Source organism: Phalacrocorax aristotelis, chromosome 9 (assembly GCF_949628215.1).
Source record: "Phalacrocorax aristotelis chromosome 9, bGulAri2.1, whole genome shotgun sequence".
Classification (NCBI taxonomy): Eukaryota; Metazoa; Chordata; class Aves; order Suliformes; family Phalacrocoracidae; genus Phalacrocorax; species Phalacrocorax aristotelis.
In genome coordinates, this window is record NC_134284.1 from 8650851 (window position 1) to 8677289 (window position 26439).

At 36.1% G+C, this 26439-nt stretch overlaps 1 protein-coding gene across 3 annotated transcripts in view; it reads left to right on the plus strand.

Annotated features, from left to right (window-relative positions):
• Positions 1 to 26439, plus strand: part of AKAP6 (A-kinase anchoring protein 6) — a 237120-nt gene that overhangs the window by 181554 nt on the left and 29127 nt on the right. For all 3 annotated transcript variants that reach the window (XM_075103332.1, XM_075103330.1, XM_075103331.1), the window contains exons 10-12: positions 2908 to 3054; positions 6512 to 6736; positions 23891 to 24106. In XM_075103332.1, the coding sequence (XP_074959433.1) occupies positions 2908 to 3054; positions 6512 to 6736; positions 23891 to 24106 (588 nt within the window). The remainder of the gene's footprint in view (positions 1 to 2907; positions 3055 to 6511; positions 6737 to 23890; positions 24107 to 26439) is intronic.

A 26439-nucleotide genomic window follows, 5' to 3' on the forward strand; every position in this document is an offset into this window, starting at 1 on the left:
AAATTAAATATTACTCATTTATTTATTATTGTGGCTGTTGCAAGAAACCTGTGACTTTAACTTTCTTAATCTCATTTTTGTCTATTAAACAGTAATCTATATCATAGCATCCACAGACTGTCACAAAGGAGCAGCCTTTGCTTACTTAAAGCTGAGGAAAGAATGAATCTGAAGATTAAATTATCTTCTCACCACAGGATTAAGTAGTCCTACCAGACTAGGGTTGTGCAGCACTGATAGAGCTGGTAGCTAATTTTTCCATGCAACTGCCTAGAGTGTAGGTGTTTAATGGATTAAAAAATAACATTAGCAATGGCATCTCGTGCTATCAGTTCTCAAACTGTACCTCCTGTACATTAAGCTCTTCCCTTAACTTAAAATACACACTGCATGTGAAATACCCAGGAGTGAAACAATACCAACTCTCAGTCACATACCAATACATCTAATAATGAACTGAATTCTTACATCTTTTACAGTTACAGTATAATGCATTTTCTATCAATCAGCACTTTCATCATGCTTGTTTATACAGTAGGTTACACGGTGACAAAGACAGAGCGCGTACATAAAATCTAGCTTATTTATTTTTTAATGTAATAACATTTTATAACATCTGTCACACTATTTGGATTATGCTGCACTGAATTATTTTATCTCGTCCAAAATTAAATGAAATGTCTTCTGTTTCTATGTTAACAAGAGCACTGTAGTTATGAAACATGCAATGTATTTTATTTCTTCATCAGTCCTGCACTGTCCAAGAACATATCCAGCCCCAGCCCAGCCAGCAGCAGCCCTGGCAACTGCCAGCCTAGAACAGGTGATGAGCATTAACTAGCTGTGCCTGCACCAGTGTCACACAGCTAGAGGACTCCCTCAGTCTATTAATTCACTTGACAAAAGAAAGGGAGTAGCACAAACTGGATTTCAGTGCCTAGCAAATTGGACTCTGGATTCCCCTTGATATTACATGTACTTATGGAAATAATTATGCAAATCCTTTTCAGCTATATCATCTTTAAATAGAAATCAGATTACATAAAGAAGATTGTAATCTCCTCCAGTAACCAGTCTAGCTGAAAAGGCAATAATACAGGACCAAGAAGCATACTTGTTGAACATTTTAGTCCAATAAAATGGTGCTGCCTCTTGGCGGATCCAGTTCCCTAGTGCCAAACTTGGTTGATACCCACTGTCGTGTATTTCTAAAACCTTAGCCACAGTACACCAAGTATCAAAAGGCAAGTTCTTTATAAACAATCCCTTGGTTTTTACTATGCATATTCATGTAATTTTGGATGCGCAGACACCTGATCAGTGTTCATTAATAATGAGAAATGGTTTAAATCACCTCATTTAAAACATTTGCTCTATGATCCACAAATGACTAATATTTGCTGAAGTTTACATAATACAAATGATGTGCATGTGTTGTGTAAATGAGAGATTAAAATATGAAACTAACAATATGCAAACATATGCATGGAAATGCTGAGGACCTGTTAGCTGAAACAGTGATTTCACACCTTTATTATTTTCTTTAAGCTGTCTCCAATTGTATTTTTGCTTTGTTTTCCTACAGAGCATGTTCTTGGATCTGGCAAAGGCACCCATGTTTTAAACATTCCTTATTCTAGTTCAATTTTTTATACTTAGCCCATGTTGGGTTTTTTTTTCAGTATGAGCTGCTATAGCAGTTTTCTTGGCTGAATATAAAGCAAAGAAAGCTTAATGTCTAGGATGCAATTTGCTAATAGCTATGCATAATTTATGTATGTCTTGTAAACACCTTTGTAAGAATATGTGCTGAACTCTCCTTTTTCAGTAACAGATGCATTTTTGGCCGTATCAGAAGTTCTATTTCTATGAGTGTTTTATACATAAGAGGGAGAAGAAATTAGCCTAACTATATGTAGGGCTTGTATATGAATGGATGCCTGTGTGTTACATTTTATTTTTTTGATTTACTGTACCAAGTACTAAAGCAAAATTAATCACTATAGAAACTATTACATGTAATACTTAATTCAGATTTTCAGATAATACATGTTTGAAAGAGATTTATTTGCCAATGTGGCTGTAGATTAGAATGCATTTTTATTGAGTATATGTTATATACAGCTAAAATATTTAGAAAGTTATACTGAAGTAATTTTGAAAGAAGTTTCTGGTTGTATTCCTGTTTTCTCTGTCCTCCTTTTTTTTTTTAACAATAAATAACAGTTCAGGAAATAAAAGGTAGTTTCAGCTTGAGGAAACTATTGGACTGTATGAGCACTGTGGCTGTTCTCGTTTGTTTACTCTTTCACTGCTCCTGTTAGTTGACGCAATAAAAACCAAGTTACTGGTATTGTGTAGTAATGGAGTTATGTCTAATTGTTTTTCTCAGGTGAAACTCTCACGTTTTCCTGTGTAATAGCATTTCAGGCCCATATATGAGACAGTATCCACAATGAGAGAGAGAAGAAATAAACTATACGGGAAACATAATTATTAAATTATTTCCTTGGGTTTTTTTTTCAATGGAGAGCCTCCGTGTTACTTGCTGAAGTCACAATTTTGAAAAATAAGATACCACTGACTTGAATGAGACGAAGGCAGACCGAGCTTCAGATGAGAGAGTGTTAGTGAATATTACTGTACAAGTGAATATTGTGAGTGAGTGAATATTACTATATGTAATCAATTGCGAACTGCCTGCAGAGATACATCACCCAGAAGGCTACGTGCTTGGTACCTAAATCTCTTACCATACGTCGTGGGAAGATTGTATGCTTAAAAAAAATTGAATTAAAAAATGGTATAGCAAGCATCATCATAACTGGGCACGTAGAATTAAATTTTAATTTTTTATAGAGAAAACTCTTTACAGTGGCTAATATTATCTATTTCTTTTCATTTTAGAGATACAATGTAGAAATGTCAATCAGGCACCCGAAAAAGATGGAACTGCTTAGTAAGGTTGAAGCTCTGAAGAAAAGTGGTGTTTTACTACCAAATGATCTCCTTGAAAAAGTGGATTCAATTAATGAAAAATGGGAACTGCTTGGGGTATTTGCATTTTTATTACTGTTTGTGGGTTATGTGTACATTTTTGTGTGTTGAAGTACGCTGTCTGTCTGATTTCTAATTTGAGGCACAAATATCTCTCTCTTTCAATTCACCACATACATTTCAAACAAGCTACTCATGCTATTATAAAAACTCCATAGTATTTTCCTCTTCTGTTGATTTTTTTTTTTATTCCATGCTTGTCTCCTGTCTGACTTTAATAATTTTAGTTCTTTAATACATAAAAAATGTAAGTAAAATATGCCATGTATTACTGGTATGCACCAAGTCAACTATAATGCAGTATATCTGATATACACTGACTGTCATGCTTGAGTGAATGTTAATAGAATTTATTCTGAAGGTACATGTTAGAGACATCTACTGTTTAACTATTTACTATACCCTTAAGATGAAAAGTGGGGTTGTCACTGCATATTTCAGGTCACACTGATGGCTTAAAAACAAATATGCAGATTCAGTACAAATCTGAATACCTGAAGCTAAGAATACAGGCAGGATATGTTTCATGCTGCTGTATTCAGCTCACTTTTGACAAAAGCCAAAAAAGTTTCATGTAATTCATTTCACGCTATGATGGGCTGGGTCTCAGCCAAAGAGTGAGATACAAGAATCTGGCAAAAAAAGCAATATAGTGATTCTGTTACCCAGAGACCAGTGATGGCACCGTGCAGGAGACACTATTGTCCTATTGTTGTAAAACAGCTGAGAGAGAGAGAGGTCAAACTATATATTTTTCCATCCACTTCTCTCCTTAATTGCCTTCACTTCAAATCAAGGGTAAGATAAATTTATAAATTACTTTAAATGATTAATTATAGATGTGTGATATTAGCAATACAGTTACATTGCATAATTTTGCATGCTCTTATTTTAGTTTAAAAAACATTTCTAATATCTTACGAGTAAGCTATACATGCAAGCTGCCAACAACATTTTAAATACTGACTTGTGTCGCTTTAGCTTGTTTGGTAATGCAATAGCTGTTTTACAAGGGGTGGGGCTTTTTTAGTCCAGCACAGTTGTTTCTAATTGCTTAATTGTCTAAATGTGCAAATTGTCAGGAAATGTTGAAAGTTGCCTTATGACTAGTGAGCTTATTACCTTCTAATTTTAATCTGCAGCATCACCACAAGCATTTTAAAACCATTTTGAACATTAATAAATTTATTTATAAAAGTGGGACTTATTAACCTAGTCTTTTACCTCTGATCATGACAACTTGTATTTTTAAAATAATTTCCGTTTTAAGCCTTACATTTACAAGTTTCAATGTATTTAACCAGGCTCATTCAGTTGCACTGATTAGAGCTGGTAAGATATAAAACTGTGAGATAAGTAACTGGTCATAATTCTAGAAATCTAGAAAAACTCTGTCGTAAGAAAAATTGAAGCCCTTCATCTCTCAGTGTGTTAAAATCAAAATATACCCCTGGATTAAGTTTTACCATTAATTTCAGCATTTACAGAAAAATAAAATATAACTATATAGGTTTCCTGCTAAATGCAATTTCATGAATAATAAGCAGAGTTTGATAGAGTTTTGTTTAATTTAATAAAAACCTCTGCAGAAACTAACGGCACTAGGCATACTGTTTTAATTGGCATGATTACGTTTTAATTGGCATGAAAAAAATTAAAGACAAGGATTTTAACTTCTAACAATGGTAAAATAGAGGGATATGGTTTTTAATATTACTTTCATCTAAGGTGAACAGTGTGGAATGGAAATACATTAGAATGAAATGTCAGTGGTGCGTACAGTTTAATCTGTGAAATTTTGTCCCCTGTGCTGAATATTACTCTGTCTCAATTGCATATTAAACAACCCTATCAAGGCAGGCATTGGCATCTGCTGTGCTGACACAAATTGTGAATTAAATGAAATTGATGTCCTCTGTCGTATATTTATGAAGACGGACCATTCTCTGAAGTATTCTGTTTATGAAGAATTTATGATTGCAAACTGTTCCAGAACAAAAAAGTGGCAATAAATTCTTTTTTGTGACCCTACCCTCCAAGGGCATTGATTTCACCTCCTGCTGCTACTTTTGTTACAGCATAAAAACAATAGCTAGCGCTGGATTCCACTGAGGGTCTTCAAATTATCAATATTTGCACCATGAAAATAGAAGGGTGTTGCCAAGAAAGCACGTTTTTCAGTTATGATCTCCTAAAGACGTTATTTACAGAACGCCACATAGTAGATTAATGTCTGTTGGTCTAATTTTATTTGTGTTTTAAAGCTTATTTTTGGAAGCTAACTTCATTGTTATAAATTATATTCCAGTAACTTTCTAAAGCATGTATTTTCAACAGTCAGCCATACTGGGTCACCTAAAACTCTATCTTCACGTTACAACAATTAACCACTGCTAATTATCAGTTTAAAAGGTTATTGGATGTGATTGTCAGTGTATATTCAATATTCCACAATCAGTAACACAGATCTAGTGCTTATAATAAGTGTCAGCCTGACAGGCTCTTATAGGTCAGATAAAATACTGCTTGGCATAGAAGAAGCAGGCAACAGCGTATCTCCCTTGTGATGTTAAAGGATTGCCTTTCAAATACTGAAAAGGAAGGTAACTTTCTATCCCTGGCCTCTTCAGAATATTCATTATGCTCACAGCGTCCACTATCAAAATGTTATTCAGTGGTTCTTTTATTAGAAATACTACTTTGAAAAGCTGTAGTAAATTAGTTTCATTAGTGATCAGAGGTGAATGTTTATTCTGGTTCATTATTTTTAAAGTGGATGCTTAACATGGAGAACTTAAATCCAAATTTAGTTGCCTAAATAATTGGCCTGATGTTCAGGAACACTGAGGCTTTGCAATTTCTAGCTTATTGGCGTCTGAATGAGTTCATCCACTTTTAAAAGCAAACCAGCTGTTTTGTGACCTAAGTGCTCCTGTATACAGCCTCAGGGCTACAAGTTTGGAAATGATGACATGACAGTTCATACCTCAAAAAATATTTCAGTATTTCAGTGTTTCCCCAGAAACTTAGACAGTACCTTGGATAAGAGTTTGGTGAACTCAATGCTTGTCATATTTTCTGTTGCTGCCTAGAAACCAGTAACTCTCATGGTCAAAAGCATCTAAAGCCACGGACAAACTCTGTAGAGTAACTACTTGAAAAAGTTGTGTACTATTTTGTCACCTCTGTCCATAGTTGCTCTTAATAAACATTGATTTATCATGCTTCCAGCAAAGTCAGTGACCCAGAGAGAACAGCATAAGTGAGAAACAAGGGTACAAAAAATGAAATTGATTGAAACAAGGAAACAAAGAATGAAATGGATTGATATTAGTAGTAATTATTTAAAAAGCCACATCTCTAGTCATCTAACAGATGCTTCTTGTTGCACATTAACCTGTATATGTTTTGGTACATAAGACTAATCTGTGGTTTTTTTTATCTAATGCATTAGAAAACCCTAGGAGAGAAGATCCAAGACACAATGGTAGGGCACAGTGGGTTAGGTCCACGTGACCTGCTCTCGCCTGAAAGCGGCAGCCTGGTAAGGCAGCTGGAGGTCAGGATCAAAGAGCTGAAAGGGTGGCTGAGAGATACAGAGCTTTTCATCTTCAATTCCTGTCTGAGACAAGAAAATGAAGGAACAATGAATGCTGAGAAACAACTGCAATATTTTAAGGTAATAAAAAAACAATCATAGTTTTTGTAGAGAGGCTCCTCTTTATGGTGGGATATTTATCTTTTACATAACGTAATGCAGTGCATGTACGTATGTAATCATATAGTAATATTTTCACCTTCATTAATGTACTATGTATTCATTCATGTTGATTTCATTGAATCTTTATAATAATATTTATTCCTTAGACTTTTTGCAAAAAAGAGCTTTAGAGGGCTAATCACACCGCAATTGGAAAAGCAATAGTATTCTTTCATTCTACTTCACTATAAAGCTGAGTTTTGTCACAAAAAGCTTCACCCTGACTTCCACTCCCTACATCAGTTCAATTAATTAATGTGTTGTGTGACCACCAGTTTAATAGGCTCTTTCTCTGCACATACGAGTCAAGAATAGCCTATCTGATATCACATTTAGACATATAACTTTAGCATACATGAGAAAACATTCAAGTTTGTTGTGAATAGATGTGTGGAAAAAGACATATACACTATGAGATTGGCATTAATCTAGGCCACATCTTAAGCCTAAACCCGAAGATTTAGGGAAAGGAGGGAAAAGAATTGTAGTCACAATGCTATATTCAGTTGGATAAGCTCCTCCAACTGAAGGCCAGCGTTCAGCTTTGCAACTGACTTAATGGAGGTTGTGTGTTTTGTTCCATTCCTCAAAAGTAGCGGGACCATTTAGGAAAGAGGGCTATTAAGTTAGCAAACAAACCTCGTAGAACCATGCAATTTTCTTCTGTTCATAGCTATCACTTCTAAATAAACCCTCACCTGAATCATCATTACAGGTCACTTTACTCTGCAAGTGATCTTTGACCAAAGAATAAGAAAGGAATCACAAGTAATTGTTGAGCTTCAGAGGTAAAGAGGTTTTTCTCTTCCACTAGTACATCAGGGTGTCTAGGGCAAAAACACTCTTAAGGTGATGGACAATTTATTAAATACTCACCTCAAAGGGCATGTTGCAAGCACTTCTAAACATACTTCTTTTTACAAGCATTCAAGAAAACAACAGCAGAAAAAGTTACTGTCTTCCCAATTAGTCATTCCTTAACTCTGCCTTTTCCAACATGAGGATTAGTGAGAAGGTTGTGTCAATGTAGATAAAGTTGGTAGGCGTTTTTTCAGGTTCCCGAGCACATCCATTTGAACACAATTTTAAGTTTTCTTATGACATCTATAGGTACCTTTTTTAATGATTTGTGGTCTTCTGCTAATGGGGAAAAAATCATGCTGATTCTGTTTGTTCTATCAACAAACTTCAAAGCTAGTTATTATGAAGGACTGTTGATAGAGCTGCAGAACTTCACAGCAATAGATCCATGTTTTCCATAAGAAAAGCTGGATGCTTTTTATTTCTGTGGAAAATTATCGCATTTATTTGAGTGCATAACTATGGATTTTAAAAACCTGATTTCAGATGAACTTGTTTTTTAAATATACCTTGTTTTATATAAGGTTAAGACTTTAACAAGTACACGTGAAGAGAAATACCACAGCAATGTTACTTACGTATTTGAAATGTGCATAAATCTCTCAAATGAAATCCTTTAATATATATATGACATGATGTCATGCCAAGAGCTCTGGAGACGTTAAACAGGATAGTACCATCCACCATGATGTAACTAAAGTATTTCATTACTTGGTTGATTATCTATTAATTACATAAATAATACATTAATTATTTTCAAAATGGTAGCCATTAGAGTATAAAAAATAATTATCTATCAAATATGGTGAGAGCACATCACTTTGTCATATATATTAAACCATCTTTGTCTCATTAAATCTGAAATCCACTATAAGTAAGTTTTCCATTCTTCACTGATCTCCTGGGGAAGTGTATAAAAGAGAAAATGGATGTAATTAACAATACTGCAATGTATAATACATATATTTGAGAAAGAACATTTAGAACATTTTCAAAAACATTAGCTATGCCACTAGTAGGAAACCTGCTGGGGTTTAGTTTGACTTACTTTCCACTTAACTTAAGAGTTTAACCTTATTACTGCTTTCACTGTGGTAAGTGAATCATTGTTTCTTAATGGAAATTTATTGTGCTGCACCATCCCGATTATACACATAGCCATTGCACACAGAGAAACATTTTTAATAAAATAAACTCAACAATGCCATTGATTTTCATTCCATAATGTTATGTTTTAAATTACACTTATGCCTTAGGAAAAACAGTTATTTCATTTTTCAGGTGTTTTCCCTTCATTTTGCAATTGGAGGACGAATTGAATGTATAGTTCACATGCATGTGGGACTCAAGCTGAGAACAATGTGGTGGGAGGAGGGGTTGTTAAATTCACTAGTAGGGAATTATTTTGACTTCTTTGTTTTCTTTTATTAAAAATCATGCCATGTTAATTTGAGTGTTCTTTTTATTAAAGAATGTACTACTGTGTTACTTTTCTTTTGGGATATTGCTGCGCAATAATAATACTTAGCAATTCTATAGTACTATCCAGTCAAGAAGCTGTACATGCTGTACAAACATTAATGAACAAAGCCCCACTAAACCTTTATGGTAGGTATTATTGTCCCCTTTTTAAAAATGAGGGAAATAAAATACACAGAGATTAAGTGGCTTTTCCAGGTTTTCACAGGAAGTCAATGGCTGTGTTAGGGTAGAACCCATTTATGGGGACCCTAACCTTTGGCACTAATCACAAGGCAGCCCTTCCTTCCTTCCCTCCCTCCCTCCCTCCCTCCCATTACTTCTCAATATATTCCGTTTTCATATGTGATGGAAAGAGACTGCTTCCTTGCGTTTACCGCTGTTTCTTGTTTATATTCAAAGTTCAAATCCTGCTGAGTATGTTTGGCTGATTTTTTTCTATTATTATTAGCATATTTAGATATTAGGATTACTAGAATATTATTAGTTAAGGTCATTACCCGGCTTACGTAAGGTCCTGTATTTCTTGGTTCTGTAGAAACTGTGTGGTGTAGTTTGGTCAGCCCAGTGATCTCAGCACAACACAACACGCAGCTGGTCTTCAGAGCCAATTTGTTACTCATTCCACCAGCTTTCAGTGCTCCTGTCTGCCTCAAACATTTTCATATTTAGTTATGAAGGAGAGGTATGAACTTTGCTTCAGTCTATAGTGACACTTGCTGGCCGTTCCACAGCGGCATTAAGTGAGGTTCCAAGTGTAGCCTAACCAGGGCTCCTGTTAAGAAGGGGGAAAGAGTGAACACAAGTTGCCCAGCTGCAAAGGGGTAAGCGTGAGTGTCTTCCTGCTGGTTTGTTTCCTTCTGTTGCAACATGAAAAACCCATGAATCTGGACTAAGAAAATCAAGAGATTGACTTAAAATTCTTGTGATCTTTGTAAGTATGAACATACACTTATTTTATGTACTCATCCTTTTTGTTTCTGTTCTACCCTTTGAGTCCCTCGAGTTTATGTTTTCTAGCTTTTCATTGAAATGTTGGGGACCAGAACAAGAAACATACTTTTTACATGAAATACAAGATTCTCAGGTAAACACATAATTCTAGCAGCTGTAAGAACTAATGTCATGAGACTAATAATGGGCACAACTGGTTTCGTAACCTAATGATGTATGGCAATTTTGTGGGCCAGGAGAGATTTGGAGCAGGAAAGAATGAAAAGCAGTAATAAAAAGAATTCACATTCTTTCATGAAAGTTTTAGTAAATTTCATTTGAGTAAGCTCCGGTCAGAAATTTGTGTCCTTATTGGCTTGTAAGTAGGAGTGTTCTGCCACATTTGCTTTTATGTGTCTGGGACTTCAAAAAGCATCCTGTTTTCTCTGCAAAATGCCCTCAAAAAGACAGCAAGGGAGCCTAAATAATTAGTCATATATTTCTGTCACTTGCAATAAAATTTATGACTTTAACTGTTCAATATAGAGAAATGACCCATCAGCATCAAAAAGGTAGATATAGTTTTGGCTCACAAACCAGCTACTCAAGAACAAGCTTAGCCATGCGAGTATCTGTCCATCTCAGAATCCCTTCTCAATCACATAGAACTGGGAAAGCTTTTGTCATTTTCAGTGCAAGACTTATAAAGGATCCTGTTCTCCTTCCCCTCCAAACTTGGTTTGGGGAGGGAGTAGGATTTTCCTGTTCAGAACAGGATTTTAGCAGAGATTGTCTGCTAAATGGGGCTCTTGGCAACAACAATGTTGCACTTCATGTAGTTTTCTGATCTGTTTTTATTTGAAGCAATAAGTAACATGCTATATATATTGTCATACCCGTCTCCTAAATCCGTATTTGGCCTTTAAAAAAGAGAGACGTGACTTTCAGCAGCACTGAATGCTTGTGGTTCTCATTGACTTTAGTCAAATGTATTCATTAAAGAAATCAGACTGCTTATTTGTTCCAAAAAATGTTGGAAATGTTTTCTCATTTAATATTTCTAAAAGTCAACGGTCTATTGAATTCCATAGCTAGTAGTATTTGTAGCCATTTCTGTTTGCCTTGTAAACAGTGTAAATTATCTAATGTTTGTAACTATTTCTAATGACTAGACTCACTCAGAAGTGTATGTTTTCATCTTCCACTAAATTTGTGACTGAGCATACCAGACGATGTAATGTCATTTTAAAAAAAGTATTTCTCAACACCATCTCTTATCTCTCCAATGCCTAAAGCAACTGAACTTTCTAATTAACAGTATAGGTTACATTGGTAATTAATAATCAATCAGTTAATCAGTACTTCTGATGATGCTTTTCATTTTAACTGAAAAGTTTGCAAAAGAGTCAGCAGTGCACATCTTACAATTCAGTTAAACATAATTCTATCAACTAAAACACAAGTGAGTTTGGGACCATATAAGATTATGGCCAAACTGAAATCAAAGAAAAGTATTAACTTTGAGTAAAGATTTGGAGACTCAGAGATTGCAGAAAAATGCTGGCTGTTCCTACAGGTGCCAGGAATCGCTTCTGCTACTGCAGATCCTTTACAATTTTTGGAATTACGTTCCTGGCAGAGCCGCAATCAAAGAATTACAGAAATTCAATATTCCTGTAACAGAAGTATGCAAAATAGTTTCCAATACAAAGGCCAAAAGCAGTCAAGTTGGATTTACTCCTTTTTAAACCTCTAAGACAATTAAAGAAAAAGTTGTAATAATTTTCATAAATTTCTCAAAGAGTGTAACTTCAGAGCCCTTTTCACAAATGAAGAAATGTTTACTCAAATTTTGTTTGGATTAGATTTTAACAAACAGGAAGGCATACAGTATTAAATCTTACAAAAAACAGGTAGGATTCCAAAGTCAAATGTAGCCTGATGCCACTTACGATGGTTTAAAGCAAACCCAGACTGAATTTACATGACTCACCACCCCAGAGTAGCACTGTCATAGACGACTTAAATGAGAAGCCACCTTTTTATAGTAAGGCAGCTCTACATATTTTTGCCAAAAAATGTGGTATTTTGGTCCTAGTACAGTATGTGTTTTTATAGCTCTGATTTGATTTTCATGTACTCAACTATCAATGCACAATACTATATAGATATACATACATACCCACACAGAGTACTCAAATACTTAATATACTCAAATGTATCTCAAATGTATCTCAAATTTTGGTTTAATATACTTATTACTTATTAAAAGAAAGTTCAATTTGTGTTTCAATAAACTCTCCCTATTTAAGGCAACACTAATACAATTTACAGTTCCCATTTAGGACTAAAATCCCATCTGAGACAGCAGCTTTCACTCCATCATCCCATTTAGACTGTGAAGCTTGAACTGTGAATTCTCTGAGGTTTTTTACATTGTCACTTAGTTTTTAATTAATCAAAATCTCAAAATCAATCATAAACACTATCTGGTTGTCTAAAACCGTTTTGCCCCAGAAGTGCTCCCTTTGCTGAGGGAAAGAAAGGGACACAGAAGATCTAGCCACCAGGGATGGTTAGATCTGACATGCTACAGGGTTCCACAGAGGTATCATAAAGCATCTGCAGACAGTTCTAATTCAGCAGCGGCAATGGGCTTCTGGACTAAGACTGGGGTGCGGGATGGAGGTTAATGTAGAAGAACCCCAAGTTCAGCAGAGCTCAGATGCAGCAATACACTGAATGCTTTGGTGGAGGAAAGAATAGCCAAGTGGCTGTTTTTAGGCTACTAATTCATATTTTGCTTCCTTCCTAGTTCTGTTTTATGTGCTGTCCCCTTATTTCTGGTATACCAAGATTGCCCTGAAGACAGCGTGCCCATATGGTAGAAATATGTTAAAACAGGCTAGCTTTAGATACCTACAGTGCAGAGGTCTTGTCTGAGCTTCTTTTGGTGGGCGGGGGGGGCGTACTTTTGGGATGCAGTTAATCTATCCTGTTTTAGGCACCTGACTGCAGAGAAGATGTACTGTACCTCAGAATACCTGTTTCTAAATTACTAATTTAGGCGTCAAGTTCTCCATTAGCTCAGATCAACCCCACTCAAGGAACCATCAAGAAGGTCTTTAAGACTTCAGGGACTTGAAGATGTTACACCAACTGCAATCCCAGCTCAGAAATACTTACTGCTAGTATCTGTGAGGTTCTCCCACACTAACTAAAGGCTAATTTCTCTTCCTGAAAAGTTGAGCCCCGATTTCTTTCTCAGCCCTCCTGAATGTGCAATAGGATGTTTTTTTGAACCAGTGCTTTGTTGTTAACTGGATCTGGTCAGAAGAAGGCAACAGGGTTCTTGTGCCCATCTTTCTTACTGTACTGGAATTGTCTGCATTTAATTCTCATGTCATTAGTAGGCTTGTAAGACTTGAGGTCTCACTCAAGCTGACTAACACAGAAGACACCCTGGCTTATAGAGAAAGTTGTCCCCAGCTGTCCATTGCAAAGCAAAACGTGCAATTTCATAGTGACAAATGGTTTACAGTTCCTTCCCCAAACCTCTCACATCAATGACATCCGTAGACTTAGGGCTATATTTCCCCTCTCAGTCATGGCCTCTTGAAGAGTCAGATGTGTAGAAGTGAAAATAGCTGATTTGGCTTCTTTTGAGAGAATATTCTCAGTTCGATCACTTATTATTGTCATTAGCATTGAAGATATAATTGATTTTCTTCCTTTGGCCCACCCAAATGACTCCTTGAAAATATGACTGCTTATTGTCCTGCTATTGCCTTGAAGATCAATTTATGGCAAAACCAGAATCTTTCTCTTCTGTTCTTATCAACCTGGAAAAGGAAAAGAAAAATGAGAAGAAACCCAAAGATGGCAAAAGAAAAAAGAGAAAGAAATACAAGGCAAGATTTACTTGCTCTAATTTACAGTGAGGGTTCGCACTTTGGTTGGCCTCTAAGCTTTATTTCCTTTGTTAGTGATAACATATACAAAAACAAGTGCAGTGTGGACTGGATTGATAAGAGAGTTAAGAAAAATTCACTGTACTCTTTCCATTAAGGTCCACTTTGTACTACTGCATGTGATTATACAATTTATTTGATTGTCTACAACCGCCCCTTTGGAGTCATAGCATTGCATTCCCAAGTGCACATCTCTCTAATATTAGTGGATTATTGATTGAATAGTGTTCTCTGGAGCCGTTGAAATCTACTAACGATGTTTTTCTTTAATTGGTGGATCATTGACCTAGTAGACTGTTGCCTAATTTTGGTTTCAGTAGTGGTCAGGTTTCCCAAGTTTCATCTTTGCATGTAAGTTAGTAGATCATAGTCCCAGTAGGGAATAGTATTATAGACTGTATTAGTACCTTCACTCACACTATAATTTCATACCAGCAGGAAATCCATTGATTTTAGTACAATTATTTGCTGGGTAAAGTGTAATTCAGTACGAGTAAAAATATGAGTGTAAAAAGAACAGGCCTTCAGTATACATTCTGAAGTGTTATTGCAATCCTTATCAGGTATATTATGTATCACAAGTATGAGATCTCACTCAGGAATGGGACTTGCAGACTGGCAACATACTACTAGAGACAGCAGAGTGACTCAGATTATGCTTGCTGCATAAAGTCAATGGGAAAAAAAGTGTATGTGGATTTCTGTCCTTTGCAGGATGATTCCCTTACTGGTCTCTGGAGAAGAGTGCTGCATTTCTTCATGTCAGAATGAAACTGAAGGCCTGGCCTCTAATCTGATGGATTTCTGTGCATTCTGCCAATGGCTGATGTTGCAATGTCATTTGTAGTCCACCACCTTTCCCTTTATCACAGTGACTCTTATTTTCATGTTTTGGGTGCAATAAGAGGAACCTCGTTGTGTTCTCTAGTCTAAGCTTTAGTGAAGGAAAGAAAGCTTGTTTCATGCCCGCTTTGCTTTCATTCTATCTAGCCCTCTTAGCCCAATCCTGTTCTCCAGGCAGTGGGGCAGTTGAAGGTGCAATAATATGAGTAACGCTAAGCCTCTGAGACCATCATACACTAACAGTCACCTCATCCAGACATTTGGCTTTTGACAACTCTTAGCTTTTTGACCACTGTTCACAGTTCATCTTGACCACATCACCTGCTTCTATCCTTACCTCTAATTCTAGCCTTCTCATAGCCCTGGGACTAAACTGTGCATGTCAGAGTCATATCTGCCTAACTTGTACAAGAGGCAAGTTAATGTTAATTTAAAATTTAACATATTTCTGCAAACACTTGCCTAAAACTTACTTATACAAGTAAGATACTGAGGTAGGCTATCCTACTTTAGATATGAGTGAACCTTCCTCATCTCAGTGTGGCCTGGCTCTGGTTGATTCTACTGCAACTCCTTTTGATGGGGACTTTCAGTTTTGTCTTGAGCTGAAACCAAAAAATATCTGTCTCTGTGTATATTTATGATTAAGATATGGCAAAAGAATGCAAAGAATGTTTTTATGTTTTAATGATATATCCATTCTGAGGATGCGTCGCTTTTTTGGAATAAGATGAGGAGCGCCGTTTCTAGAAAAGCCTGCTTGTTGCCCTTGTGCATATACAGATGCACATGAAAGCACCATAATATATTTTTCTCTGTTTACCCCGGAGCAGCTCAAGCTGTACATAGTTGAATCCAGGCTAACTTTGCTTCACTGACACAAAAAAAAAAAAAGCCAAAGGAAATCTTTTCTTCCTTATTCATTAGATGTGTTTATTTTCCCTTTCCTATCACCCTGCCTGTCCTGAAGTCTCCAAAAGATTAGTCTAATTTATTTTATGTGCACTGCTTTACCATAAAAAGGTAATACCAATGCACTGCAGGATGGGTTTTTTTGTGTAATTCAGAATAGCGAAAATTCTCGCTACCTTTTGGAAAATACCAGGCCCATTGCACAGGGACAGCGAAAATGCATGTCTACCGTCTGTGGGGGAACTAGATTAAGAAAGAGAGTAAGTACAATATTAACATCTGAACTTCAGCCTGAGGGTTACAGGTATTGATGTACATCCATGGAAGGAAGTTTTTCCTTTAAAGCCTCTTATATAGCTCTGAGGCAGGATAGAAAATGTAAGCAGTTTTAACTGTTCATTGAAGACGGCTGAAATTCTGATACCTAACAGTTTTTAGGCAATTGGAGGGGGTTTCTTGGCATCTAATGTGCTACGTACATTGAGAAACATCTTAATTTCTTTTAAACTGTAATTCTAAGTGAATTCCAACCACTGGAAGTAAACTTGAGCCTAAATTATGCCTCACTTGATTTTGTAAAGTTTCCACCTGTACCTTAAGTCATTTAAACTCTTGAATTTCTGCACATGTTCATTTGAAACTCTGCCCAGCATGGTGATCTGGCAAAAATTTCAAGTTTGTAATGTCCGCTACAGCCAGATCAATTTTTCGGTAGTGTGGTTCAGGATTCATAACAAAAGAAACACATAGCACTGATATTTATCCTACCTATCTGATGCTTTCCCTACTTTTATTTTAGCATTTTTGGGGGGCAAAAAAGAAACCCTAGCAAATTTTGCCACTTGTTCCAATATTTCTCTGTTGGATCTGTTTCTCTGGAAAGAGAACTTCTCAAAATGAATGAGAAGAGGGCACGAACCAAAGGCATTTATAAACACAAACAGTGCCAGACTAGAAAAATGGATCCTCCTGCCATCACGTCTGGCTTCTCTGTCTGAATGACTTGGCTTATCCCCTGGAACCAAGTTAACCCCAACTTTGCAGTGTGTAGTAAATATCTCTAAAGTATTTCAGTGTGAAAATGAATCTAATTAATGCCATGTATGAAACACTAGGAAAATAAGGCTTGGAAAAACTATGTTGTATTTCAGTAGGGAAGATGCAGTTACTCCAACACTCTTTTTCTTTTATTTTTAAAAGTTACTTTCCTGTAATTGCACGCTAGTTTAACGCTAAGATAGGAGCATCTTAACAATAATGGGCACTTTTTTAACAGATTATTGCCAAAAGTGCATTCTTTATTCCAGGGAGACACTGTAATAGATACCAGAGCTTTAGTAATGATACAAGCAATCTGTAAGCTATTATAGTTTCTTTTATAGTAACTTAATCTTCATATTGTTTTATATGTCTGGAATTTTAATAGTGTTTTTAATTTATGAAGAGAAGTATATTACATATTACTACTTACATGGGAATATGAGCTAAATATCAGACCATTGAACTATATTCTTAGAAGCAAATATTTTGAAGTGCTTATCTGAGCATAAGGAATAGAACAAAGAAATTAAAGAATGTAGTACAGATCAAATAGCATCTTTTATGGAATGAGCCCAGAAGCATCCACTCTGGATTGCTTCTGATTTTAATGCATATATTGTACTTCTAGAGAAAAATGGGAAAGAACATGGGCACTTTTAGAATGCTATTTTTAAATAAATATTTTATTTTAAATAAATATATTTACCTAATTAATAAATGTATTTGAATTATTGATTGCAAATAAACACAAATTCCCATGTAATTTTTAATGCTAATGAAATGAATGAATTAATATAAGCACTTGGTTATATGTAGAATGTAAGCACGTATGTAGATTCTTGAAGCCAGTGCAAAAAATGAAGTATTTTTCCTATGAGTTCATTGCCATTTTAAATATGTATAGAAACAAACACACTTCACAAGGAATATAGTGAACTGTGCTCAGACTCGTAAGAGAGATATCGTAAGACTTTGCTAAGCTGTGAGTTACAGAGAGATATGATCAGCGTAGCAATTTAGTGGTTGTAATGCTATTAAAAGCAGGGCTTTTAAATAAATAGACACAGTTCGCTGTTTTGAAAGAAGTCATATTCTAAACTGTCATTCTGTATTTCTGACTTGCAATTAGATGATATTTCTAAAATGTCAGTCCCGGATTCTGTTGTGACCATCATCGTAATAAAATGTGACAGCAAAGATATTATATCAATACTTTTTCCATAATTAGCATTAAAGATCTCTCAAGGGTTAAGTACAAAGGTTTTCCGCTGAATGGTCGGCAAGCCTTGTGCCTTTAAAATCTTTTAATATAGCCAAGACTGGTGACAACCAAGAGACAAATCTATGAACAAACCCGTTTGGAGAGAATAGTTTTGTGGTGTGTGATGTATGTTACGTAAATGAGCTTATTAGGACTCTCATCTATTTTATTATCGGTGCCCAATTTAATAGAGGCATTTAAAAAACAATATTTCTGCCTGACTCCTTGAAATGAAGAAGATACATTGATATAATTGAGAGCAAATGATTGCATGTTGTGCCATTTAATCATGTCATTTTTCAATTGCTGTTTTTTGCACTTCACTGCATACTTATAGAATATTTAGCTTCAGTATAGATTAAGTCCCACAGTATGCAACTGAGTAGAGTTCCTATATTAGGTGACATTTTCTTTTAACCTTGAAATCAGCAAAAGCACACAGGTTTGGCAGTATTTTTCTAAAAGATGACAAGTCATCATTCATTTCTTATCTTTGTCATTTAGCTTTTTTATTTTGAGGAATTACTTTCTTACTAATATTTTTTTAGGAATTATGGGTTTCTTTTTCATTCAGAAACAGAAATTCTTATTTTCCCCATGTGGCCCATAAAGATGGAATTTGAAATATAGCGATGCATCACCCCAGACAAGAGAAGCTCCAACTGGCACTGCCATTTCACAAAAAACACTGAAGACTAAGTTTTACCCAGCATTTGTGACAATATTGTTTCATGTTTTCCCTTTATTGGTGTTTTAATGATGTTAGCCATGATTCTTAAAGTTTTACATTAGCACTTTTGAAAACTGAAGTGCTGTACTAGCCAAAAATCAGACATAAAAAGGCAATTTACTTTGTTTTAAGAGTTGCAGTTTGGGTGTTGTTGTCAGAAGGGTAGCTGCTGTTCTCATATTTTGCCTTAGTTCTGCATATGGCTGTTGTACTAAATAACAACAGTTCCATCTTCATGTTGTCTTCTATCAGGCAACAACTGATGCTGTTGCATCAATTGGAAGGGTATCGTTCCCTCACATACCCACATCCTGTAAAAAGAAGAGTAAACCTTTAACAGACCAAGGTTAGACAGAAACTTCCTCTTCGATCTGGTCATTCCACATTTATCTGCAGTCAAGCTTCTTTTGTTTTCCTAAAAACACACAGTATTGCCCATACACAGAAAAACAACGTAAGTCTAGAAATAGCATTTGTCTCAACAAAGCTTTGCCTTTCTTCTGAAACTGAAAGCACAAAGAAAATCCATCTGTGTAAGTTATCATTTGTCATCTTCTAACTATTTTCAAAGCTCTGGGCACCTCTACATGGATCTTTAGTATTCCTAATTGTAGATTGAAAGCAGGAAAGATGGAAATGGTTGAAAGAACTTCAGATCACATAAAAATTAATTCCCCAAACAATATGTAAAAAATGAAGCTACAAAAATCATATCTGAACATTTTATGTAGTGATTATTTGTGGATTGTGTGGCTTTACATGAACTAAACTAATCTTAAACTGACTTCTAAACTATTTTTAAGCACAAGTCATCCCACTGAATTCCCTGAGAACCTTAGTACTTTTAAATGGTTAATATTAAACACCTGCTCAAGAACCTTGATGTAACAGTGCTTCAGTGGCCAACTCACCTACCGCGTTGTGTGAGAAAGCCGACTTCCCATCCACGTCCTTCAGTCACGCAGAGCAGGCTGTGCGGCACCGCTCAGGCATCATACACTGCAGGAAGGCTGAGGGATGGAGAGGGGTTGAGGCTTGAGGGGCTCTAATATTCCTCAACTTCCACCTTTCCATGCTTCCCACACTCTCTGGCATTGCCTAAAGCTGCACACGTGTCTCTGGTCACATGCCATTCACTTAGGAGTCACACAGATAAGCAGAGTACCTTCTGTTCAGATCATGGCTACTTCCATCCCCATAGATAGTGCCATTAGCCCATGGCTTGGAAAGAGTGTTTGATGTCATTTGACTCAGCAGGGGCTTTTCCAGATGATTTAAGGCATGGTATTAACAAGCTGTGAAAGTAGTTTCAGCTAGCCCTTTTTAGCTATGCGGGTGATAACTTCAAAGCACTGAAAATAGGAGTAGGCAGAGGGAAGAAAAATCTTCCAAGATTCTAACAGCACAGACAGGAATCCTCAGTATGGGAAAATATGACTTGTAATAACATTATAATGAATAACACCTCAGTGTTATCAGGATTTCTGTTGCAAAGAAAGGACTCAGACACAAAGTCAAGTTCATACACAGCAGCTGCAGTTACTGTGTAAACTCTTAGCCCACAGCAAAAAAGTAAAACACATTATGTCTCTCTGCAAATTATTTAAGTGTATGTGTTCTCCCATATTTGCAAAGGTTTGGATTGTATTTACTGTTACCACAGCTTAATGAACACATGATAGTGTGAAGAGCCACAATCGGAAGTGTCTGATCTCTTAATCTATGTTTCAGCAAATCTTCTGCACACGCAGGAGACTAGGTGAGCCTAAGTGATGCTCCTCAGTCTACTGTTAGATCATTTTCTAACTTTCTGAACCGTCAGGTACCCGTTAGCTTACTGTAGCAGCTGTAGACCATCAGGCCCAAGCCTCAGTAGAGATGCTCATCATCCTTCTTCTCCTTTTTCATTATTGTTCATGAATGATAGCTGTTAATTCACAGAGTAGAATGTACCTTGCAAATTAATAAAGTAACTGTGGTCCTGGAAACATACTTTGCATGTACAATTGCTATATTGACAGGTTTTTATAGAAGCATGCCGTTTTAACAATAGCAGAACATGGATGGATATACAATTCTGTGAGATGTCATGTCATAGGATACACACAATTATTGTGTCCCTTTAGGACACTGTATACCAGACCCTAATGCTGCTTAGATTCATTATTGCTGGTGCGATTACACAAGGTTTAAAGATGTCTTTGCGTGATTAAGTTCTCTGGCTTTTAAAGTATTGTTGCTATAGCCAACTCTTTCAACACGCTGTTAGATACAAGCGCTTCATTCTTCTCCTGTTTAATATTAACCATAATACCATGTAATAAAATTGAAACAAAAGTGCCATCGGCCTAATTGTACTGTCATAGCCATGTAAATCAGAAATAGCTTCAGTATAGCTACTGTTATTATGCTGGTGTAAAATTGATGTAAATTAAAAATGACTTGGATGCTGTAGCTCTGCTTGCAGATAACACAATGTAAAGGCCTCACTTAAACTCCCACATAATGGCTTATGAATGAAATATTCCTTACCTCATCATATTATATGGTATTGTATAAAAAATGAACAATATTTATAAGGGGTGACATAATCAGGTAGATCAAGGTAAGTTAATGTTATGGGGCCAGCTTCTGAGCTGTATTGCTTCCATGAAGTTAATGCAGACCTACGTAGTCTTGACTGCCATCAGGGTATAACTTACCATGCTTCCATAAAACTTAATTTCTTAGCTGTTATACAATGTGAAATAAGAACCCTGACTTTATCTTTGGGTAGATTTTTTGGTTTGGGTTGGGTTTTTTCTGATGTGACGTTAGGCTAATGAACAGCATCAGAAAGGAAATGTGCCAGACATGGTGGTTCCATCAAGAACTGTGTAGGAAACTAGTAATGAACTCTAGGAAAATAAATAAGGGCAAGTTCAGGAAACATAAGTGAAAGTGCAGCTCTGGCATAAATTGAATAATAAAATTCCCGGTCATATTTTGCCATAAATAGTCGTTTGGGAATTTGTCATTCACCTTATTTAAAATTCAGAAATATTAAAGGTACAGGGTTCTCTCATTATAGAAGTAATAGAATTCTAGCTATTACAGAGTTAGGGTAATTTAAATAGCTATAGAATGCATTATATCAATAAGTGGAACATCTGTATGAAATGTCCACCTGCTGATATACTACTCTGTGTACTTTACAATGAAATGTACTTAATCATTTTAAGACGTCTTCTAATGAAGCCTTATCGGGATTAACATTTTGAACACAAATACTTTAGGCATTAAAACTTCCACTTTAAATGAGATTGCATTGTCTTGTTTACCCTTGTTGATTAATAAGCAATCTGTTAACTATTAGAATGGCCCAACTGTGCCAGTGAAAGTAGATTAGTAATTTAGCTATGTTTGTGGGTTTAATCATCTTTTCTCTTGAAGGCTTTGAGCAAAATAGTCACTTGCACATTATCCATAGGCAAAGAAACGATATATATTTCACGTGTATACCAATGTTTTGCTTCAGACTTTCAGCTTAATATTATTGATCAAGCACATACTTCCAGCATCAAAATACTCTTTGAGGTACAACATTTCTAATTATAAATTCCAATTTTTAAAGAAAAACTTATTTGAAAATCTGGAACTTAAATTCACTTTCTATAGAATGTTATTGTTTTGCTAATAAAGTTCAAGAGGGCAGGTTCTGATTTTTTATCAGTTAATGCTTGTGAACAGCTTTAAGAGATGTGGTGGCTTTTTTAATTTGCTTATTATGATTAACTGGAAGCTTAAAGGCAAATACCCTATCTTTAAAAAGGATGATAGTTCAGATTTTCTCATGGGGTCATGCACTTTCATCTGTGGCATCCCACAGAGAGAAACAGATGTTGGCAAGTTACAATTTAAATTATCTGGAAAACTCCCACGTGTGGAGCACAGGCCTGTTAAATTCAGGAGTAGCACAGGCCTATGATAATATTTGAATACTTGAACCATGCAATGCTATACAAGTATAGGATCTCAGAAGCTGGGCTGAAGCAGTCATCCTGGGATGCATTTGTGCCTTGTGTACCTCAGCTTCAGAGGTATTATTATTAGAACACATTATGAGTTAATAAAATCCTAATTTGATGTTGAATGATGGTAGAGTGTGATTGTGGATAAAACCATGCTCGAAAGCACCCCATACCATTAACTGCTTCCGGGTGGTAGATCTCTCTTTAGTTTTGGCATGTAGGATGCATTATTTATGCTGCTATTCAGTGAGATTCTCAGTGTATGTAGTTACTTAGGTTTCTGGCAGAGAACCAACATATCCTGGCTCCCATCAATATTCAGCAATATTAGGGCTTAGCGATTGTCTCCCATCATGCAGTTCACATCAGACTGCATTCTTGGTAGCACTGGAATTGGTATGATGAAGTAAATGCGGTGAATAACTCATCTTTAAGAAGGATACAGTTATCATAGTATTCCTGCGTTTACTTGAATATGGCACTACCCTGGAAATATTTTATTATAACAAAAACATCTGTAAAGATTTTTATACTGAATTTTCTCCTTCCTTAAGGTTTCTGCTCTGACAGGATACATATGACCAACAATTTCAAATGTTTTTTTCTGAAAATATATAAATTATCATTGCATGAACAAAATTTTTTCTCCCCATTTTTTCCTGAAGAATTTCTGAAGCTGATTACCGTCAGGGTAAGCCATTTCAGATGTGTCGCAGCTGAATGAGAAAAAAATAGGAAGAATAAACCAGTCTACACTATAAAGCTTTCAACGTTATTGAGACACTTAGCTATGTATGGCATTTGTTTGAAGGAAACTGAAGGTAGCTTTACTCCTTCTGTGCTATTAAGATTAAGACTGTGTTTACGTGAAAATAAAACATTAAGCTTTGAACCAAATATGGGAATTTATGGAAGATCTGAAAAAAAACTATTGTAAGGCAGAAATTGGGCACCTTTAAATATCAGATAATAGTTAACGTTTTAATTTGCAAAGTACTCCACGCTGACATCTGTTTTCTGTCTGTCCTGCAGTCTCTATGCTCTGAGATCAAACAGAGACGTCGTGGGGTAGCCTCTGTCCTGCGATTATGCCAGCACCTCCTGGATGACCAGGAGACCTGCAATCTAAATGCAGATCACCAGTCCATGCAGCTGATAATCGTAAACCTTGAGCGGAGGTGGGAAGCCATTGTCATGCAAGCCGTCCAGTGGCAAACGAGGCTACAGAAGAGATTGGAAAAGGACTCGGTGAGTGATGCTTGCTTTAAAAAGGTCTCATGTGGTTTCACTCTTCGCAAAAGATACTTTTCCAGTGCAAGACAAACACATTCCTCTCAGAGCGTTTTCTTCTGACTGAAGATGCCATTCCTAGTATTTACTGCCAACAAGTGACGGTGTAGTTTTTCACGAAGCATTGTATTCTATGGGCAAATCTGGTTAATAAGAAAAACTCACCATTTACGTGTTCTGTTTGCTGGATGTTTAATCTGATTATATCTGATCCTGTCAAGTAATGAAAACAATCATCTTCTCTTGCCAAGTTGCTCAGTACCTAACAGAACTGGGCCCAGAGACATATTTCACTGATTGTAAATATATTTCAGAAAAACTATTTTCTGTGTAAGTAAGACTGGTTTTAATTAGCATCCCAGCAGTAGATGTGTATTTCACATAGAATGCCATGGGTATGTGATTAATATACAATTCTGTGTTATCCGAATATAAGTAAAATGCATTAATTTGCTTTTATCTCAGGAAAATGATTCCTAAGAGGCAAAGTAGCACTCTGCTTAAACCATCCATTAGGTAGCGTAAATTAAACAGGTTTTCTACAGCATAAAACTATATTACAAAGCAGTATCTACATTTAAACAATAAACCAGAGGGGGAACAAAATAATCCCTACTGTAACACCATTGACTGTAATGGATGAATTGGCTCAGCATGTTTTTTGCTACTATCATAATGCTGAAGTCTGTATACTGCAGCTATATTGACAGCAATGGTAACCTTATGTAGCGCATGCACAGAAAAGCCTTAATGAGATTTGAGAACAAGTGCCATATATTTAGCTTACTTTTTTTTTTCAGGTTTACATCAGGCAAATAAAAGGAAAAAAATGCTTGACACTTACATGCTTCCTAACAATTATCGGACTAACAGTGAAATACAACTTTTGACTTCTTTTTGTTAAAGTTCCTTTACAAAAATAACAGAACCTGTAATTCTCTTGCTCAGTTAAGGTAGTGTAGTATGAAGATATACAAGACACATTGTTCAGAAACACTAGTAGTTCCCGAGTGAAAATACTATTAGTCTGAACAGGCCAAGAAATGGTGAGTTAGTGAGGAGGGTGATATGGAGAAGTGCACCGTTGCAAGTAATAATAACCTGTTGCCTGTGTACCTTTATCATATGTGCGAAAGTAGGAGTGCTCCTCTGCCTGTTTGGTGTATTGGTTGCTTTGCTTTAGGTATTGAGATAGAAATGGGACTTGAGGAAGGAACAAGGTTTTAATAGACTTCCAGGCCAAGTCAAAACGGGCATGTCTCTGTATGAGTCAACATGGAAGGAAAACATCATTGAAAAGCAGATGGAGTGTCAGTGTTGCTTCTATAAGCATGGGAGTAGTCAACTGACAATATAAGAAGTGCAGATAATTAGCAAGAGTCAGTTAAGCCTTCAAAAATTTGATCTGGTTGGAAGAAGTGTAAAAATGATGAAGCTACATGTGATTGTACAAGGGTATAAAGAAAAGAAAAGGTTATTTTTCAGCCTTTCCTTATTCATGTATGTGTGGAGAGGGAAGTATCAGCTGAAGAGGAATGCTTGCAAACAATCAAGGAGATCAACTAAGAGCTTTCCCTATATGACCACCAAAAAAGGTTAAATCTTAATGATGCTAAGATTCCTCTCATGGAGCTAGTGAGAGCTGTACCAGAGGGTGAACAGTCATACTGACAGAGCATGAAGAAAGGAGGAGATCTGGGGAAGACAGAGCTAGAGTTCCATTTTGTCTGTGCTTAGTTTATGTTAATGGACACTAAGAAGGAGTTATTTAACAGACAGGTAGAAGTGGGGGGTTAGATGCAAAGTTTACCTGAGCCCTCAGTCCAGAGATTGGAACTGCAGGTATCTGAATGTATATTATCATCTAAAAAGGAGAAAGGGAAGCAGGTAAGGAAAAAGGCTTGTTTAAGTCCAGTGTAAAGCAGACGATGAAGGAAGTACAATTAGCGAAAAAACATAGAGAAGATAGAAAAATAATCTAGAAAGCAGAAAAATCCAAGGCAGTAATTTGTTGAGAATCTGATCAAGTGGAGTCAGAAGTAAAATAGAAACTGGTAAAATAAAGGTCATGAGAAAATATTACAGAAATTTCAGAGGCAGTAAAGGAAGAAACAGAATCAGTGAGGATCCAGAACGAAGCTGAGTAGAAACTGGAGGTAGGAGTTTTAAAAAATACATTCACATTTAAGTGAGAAGAAAGTCAAGAAATAAAAGAAGACAAATGCCATCTCACCAGTAGCAGAGAGACAACATTCTTGAATTTTGATGGTAACGAATCTGGGAGAGCAAGA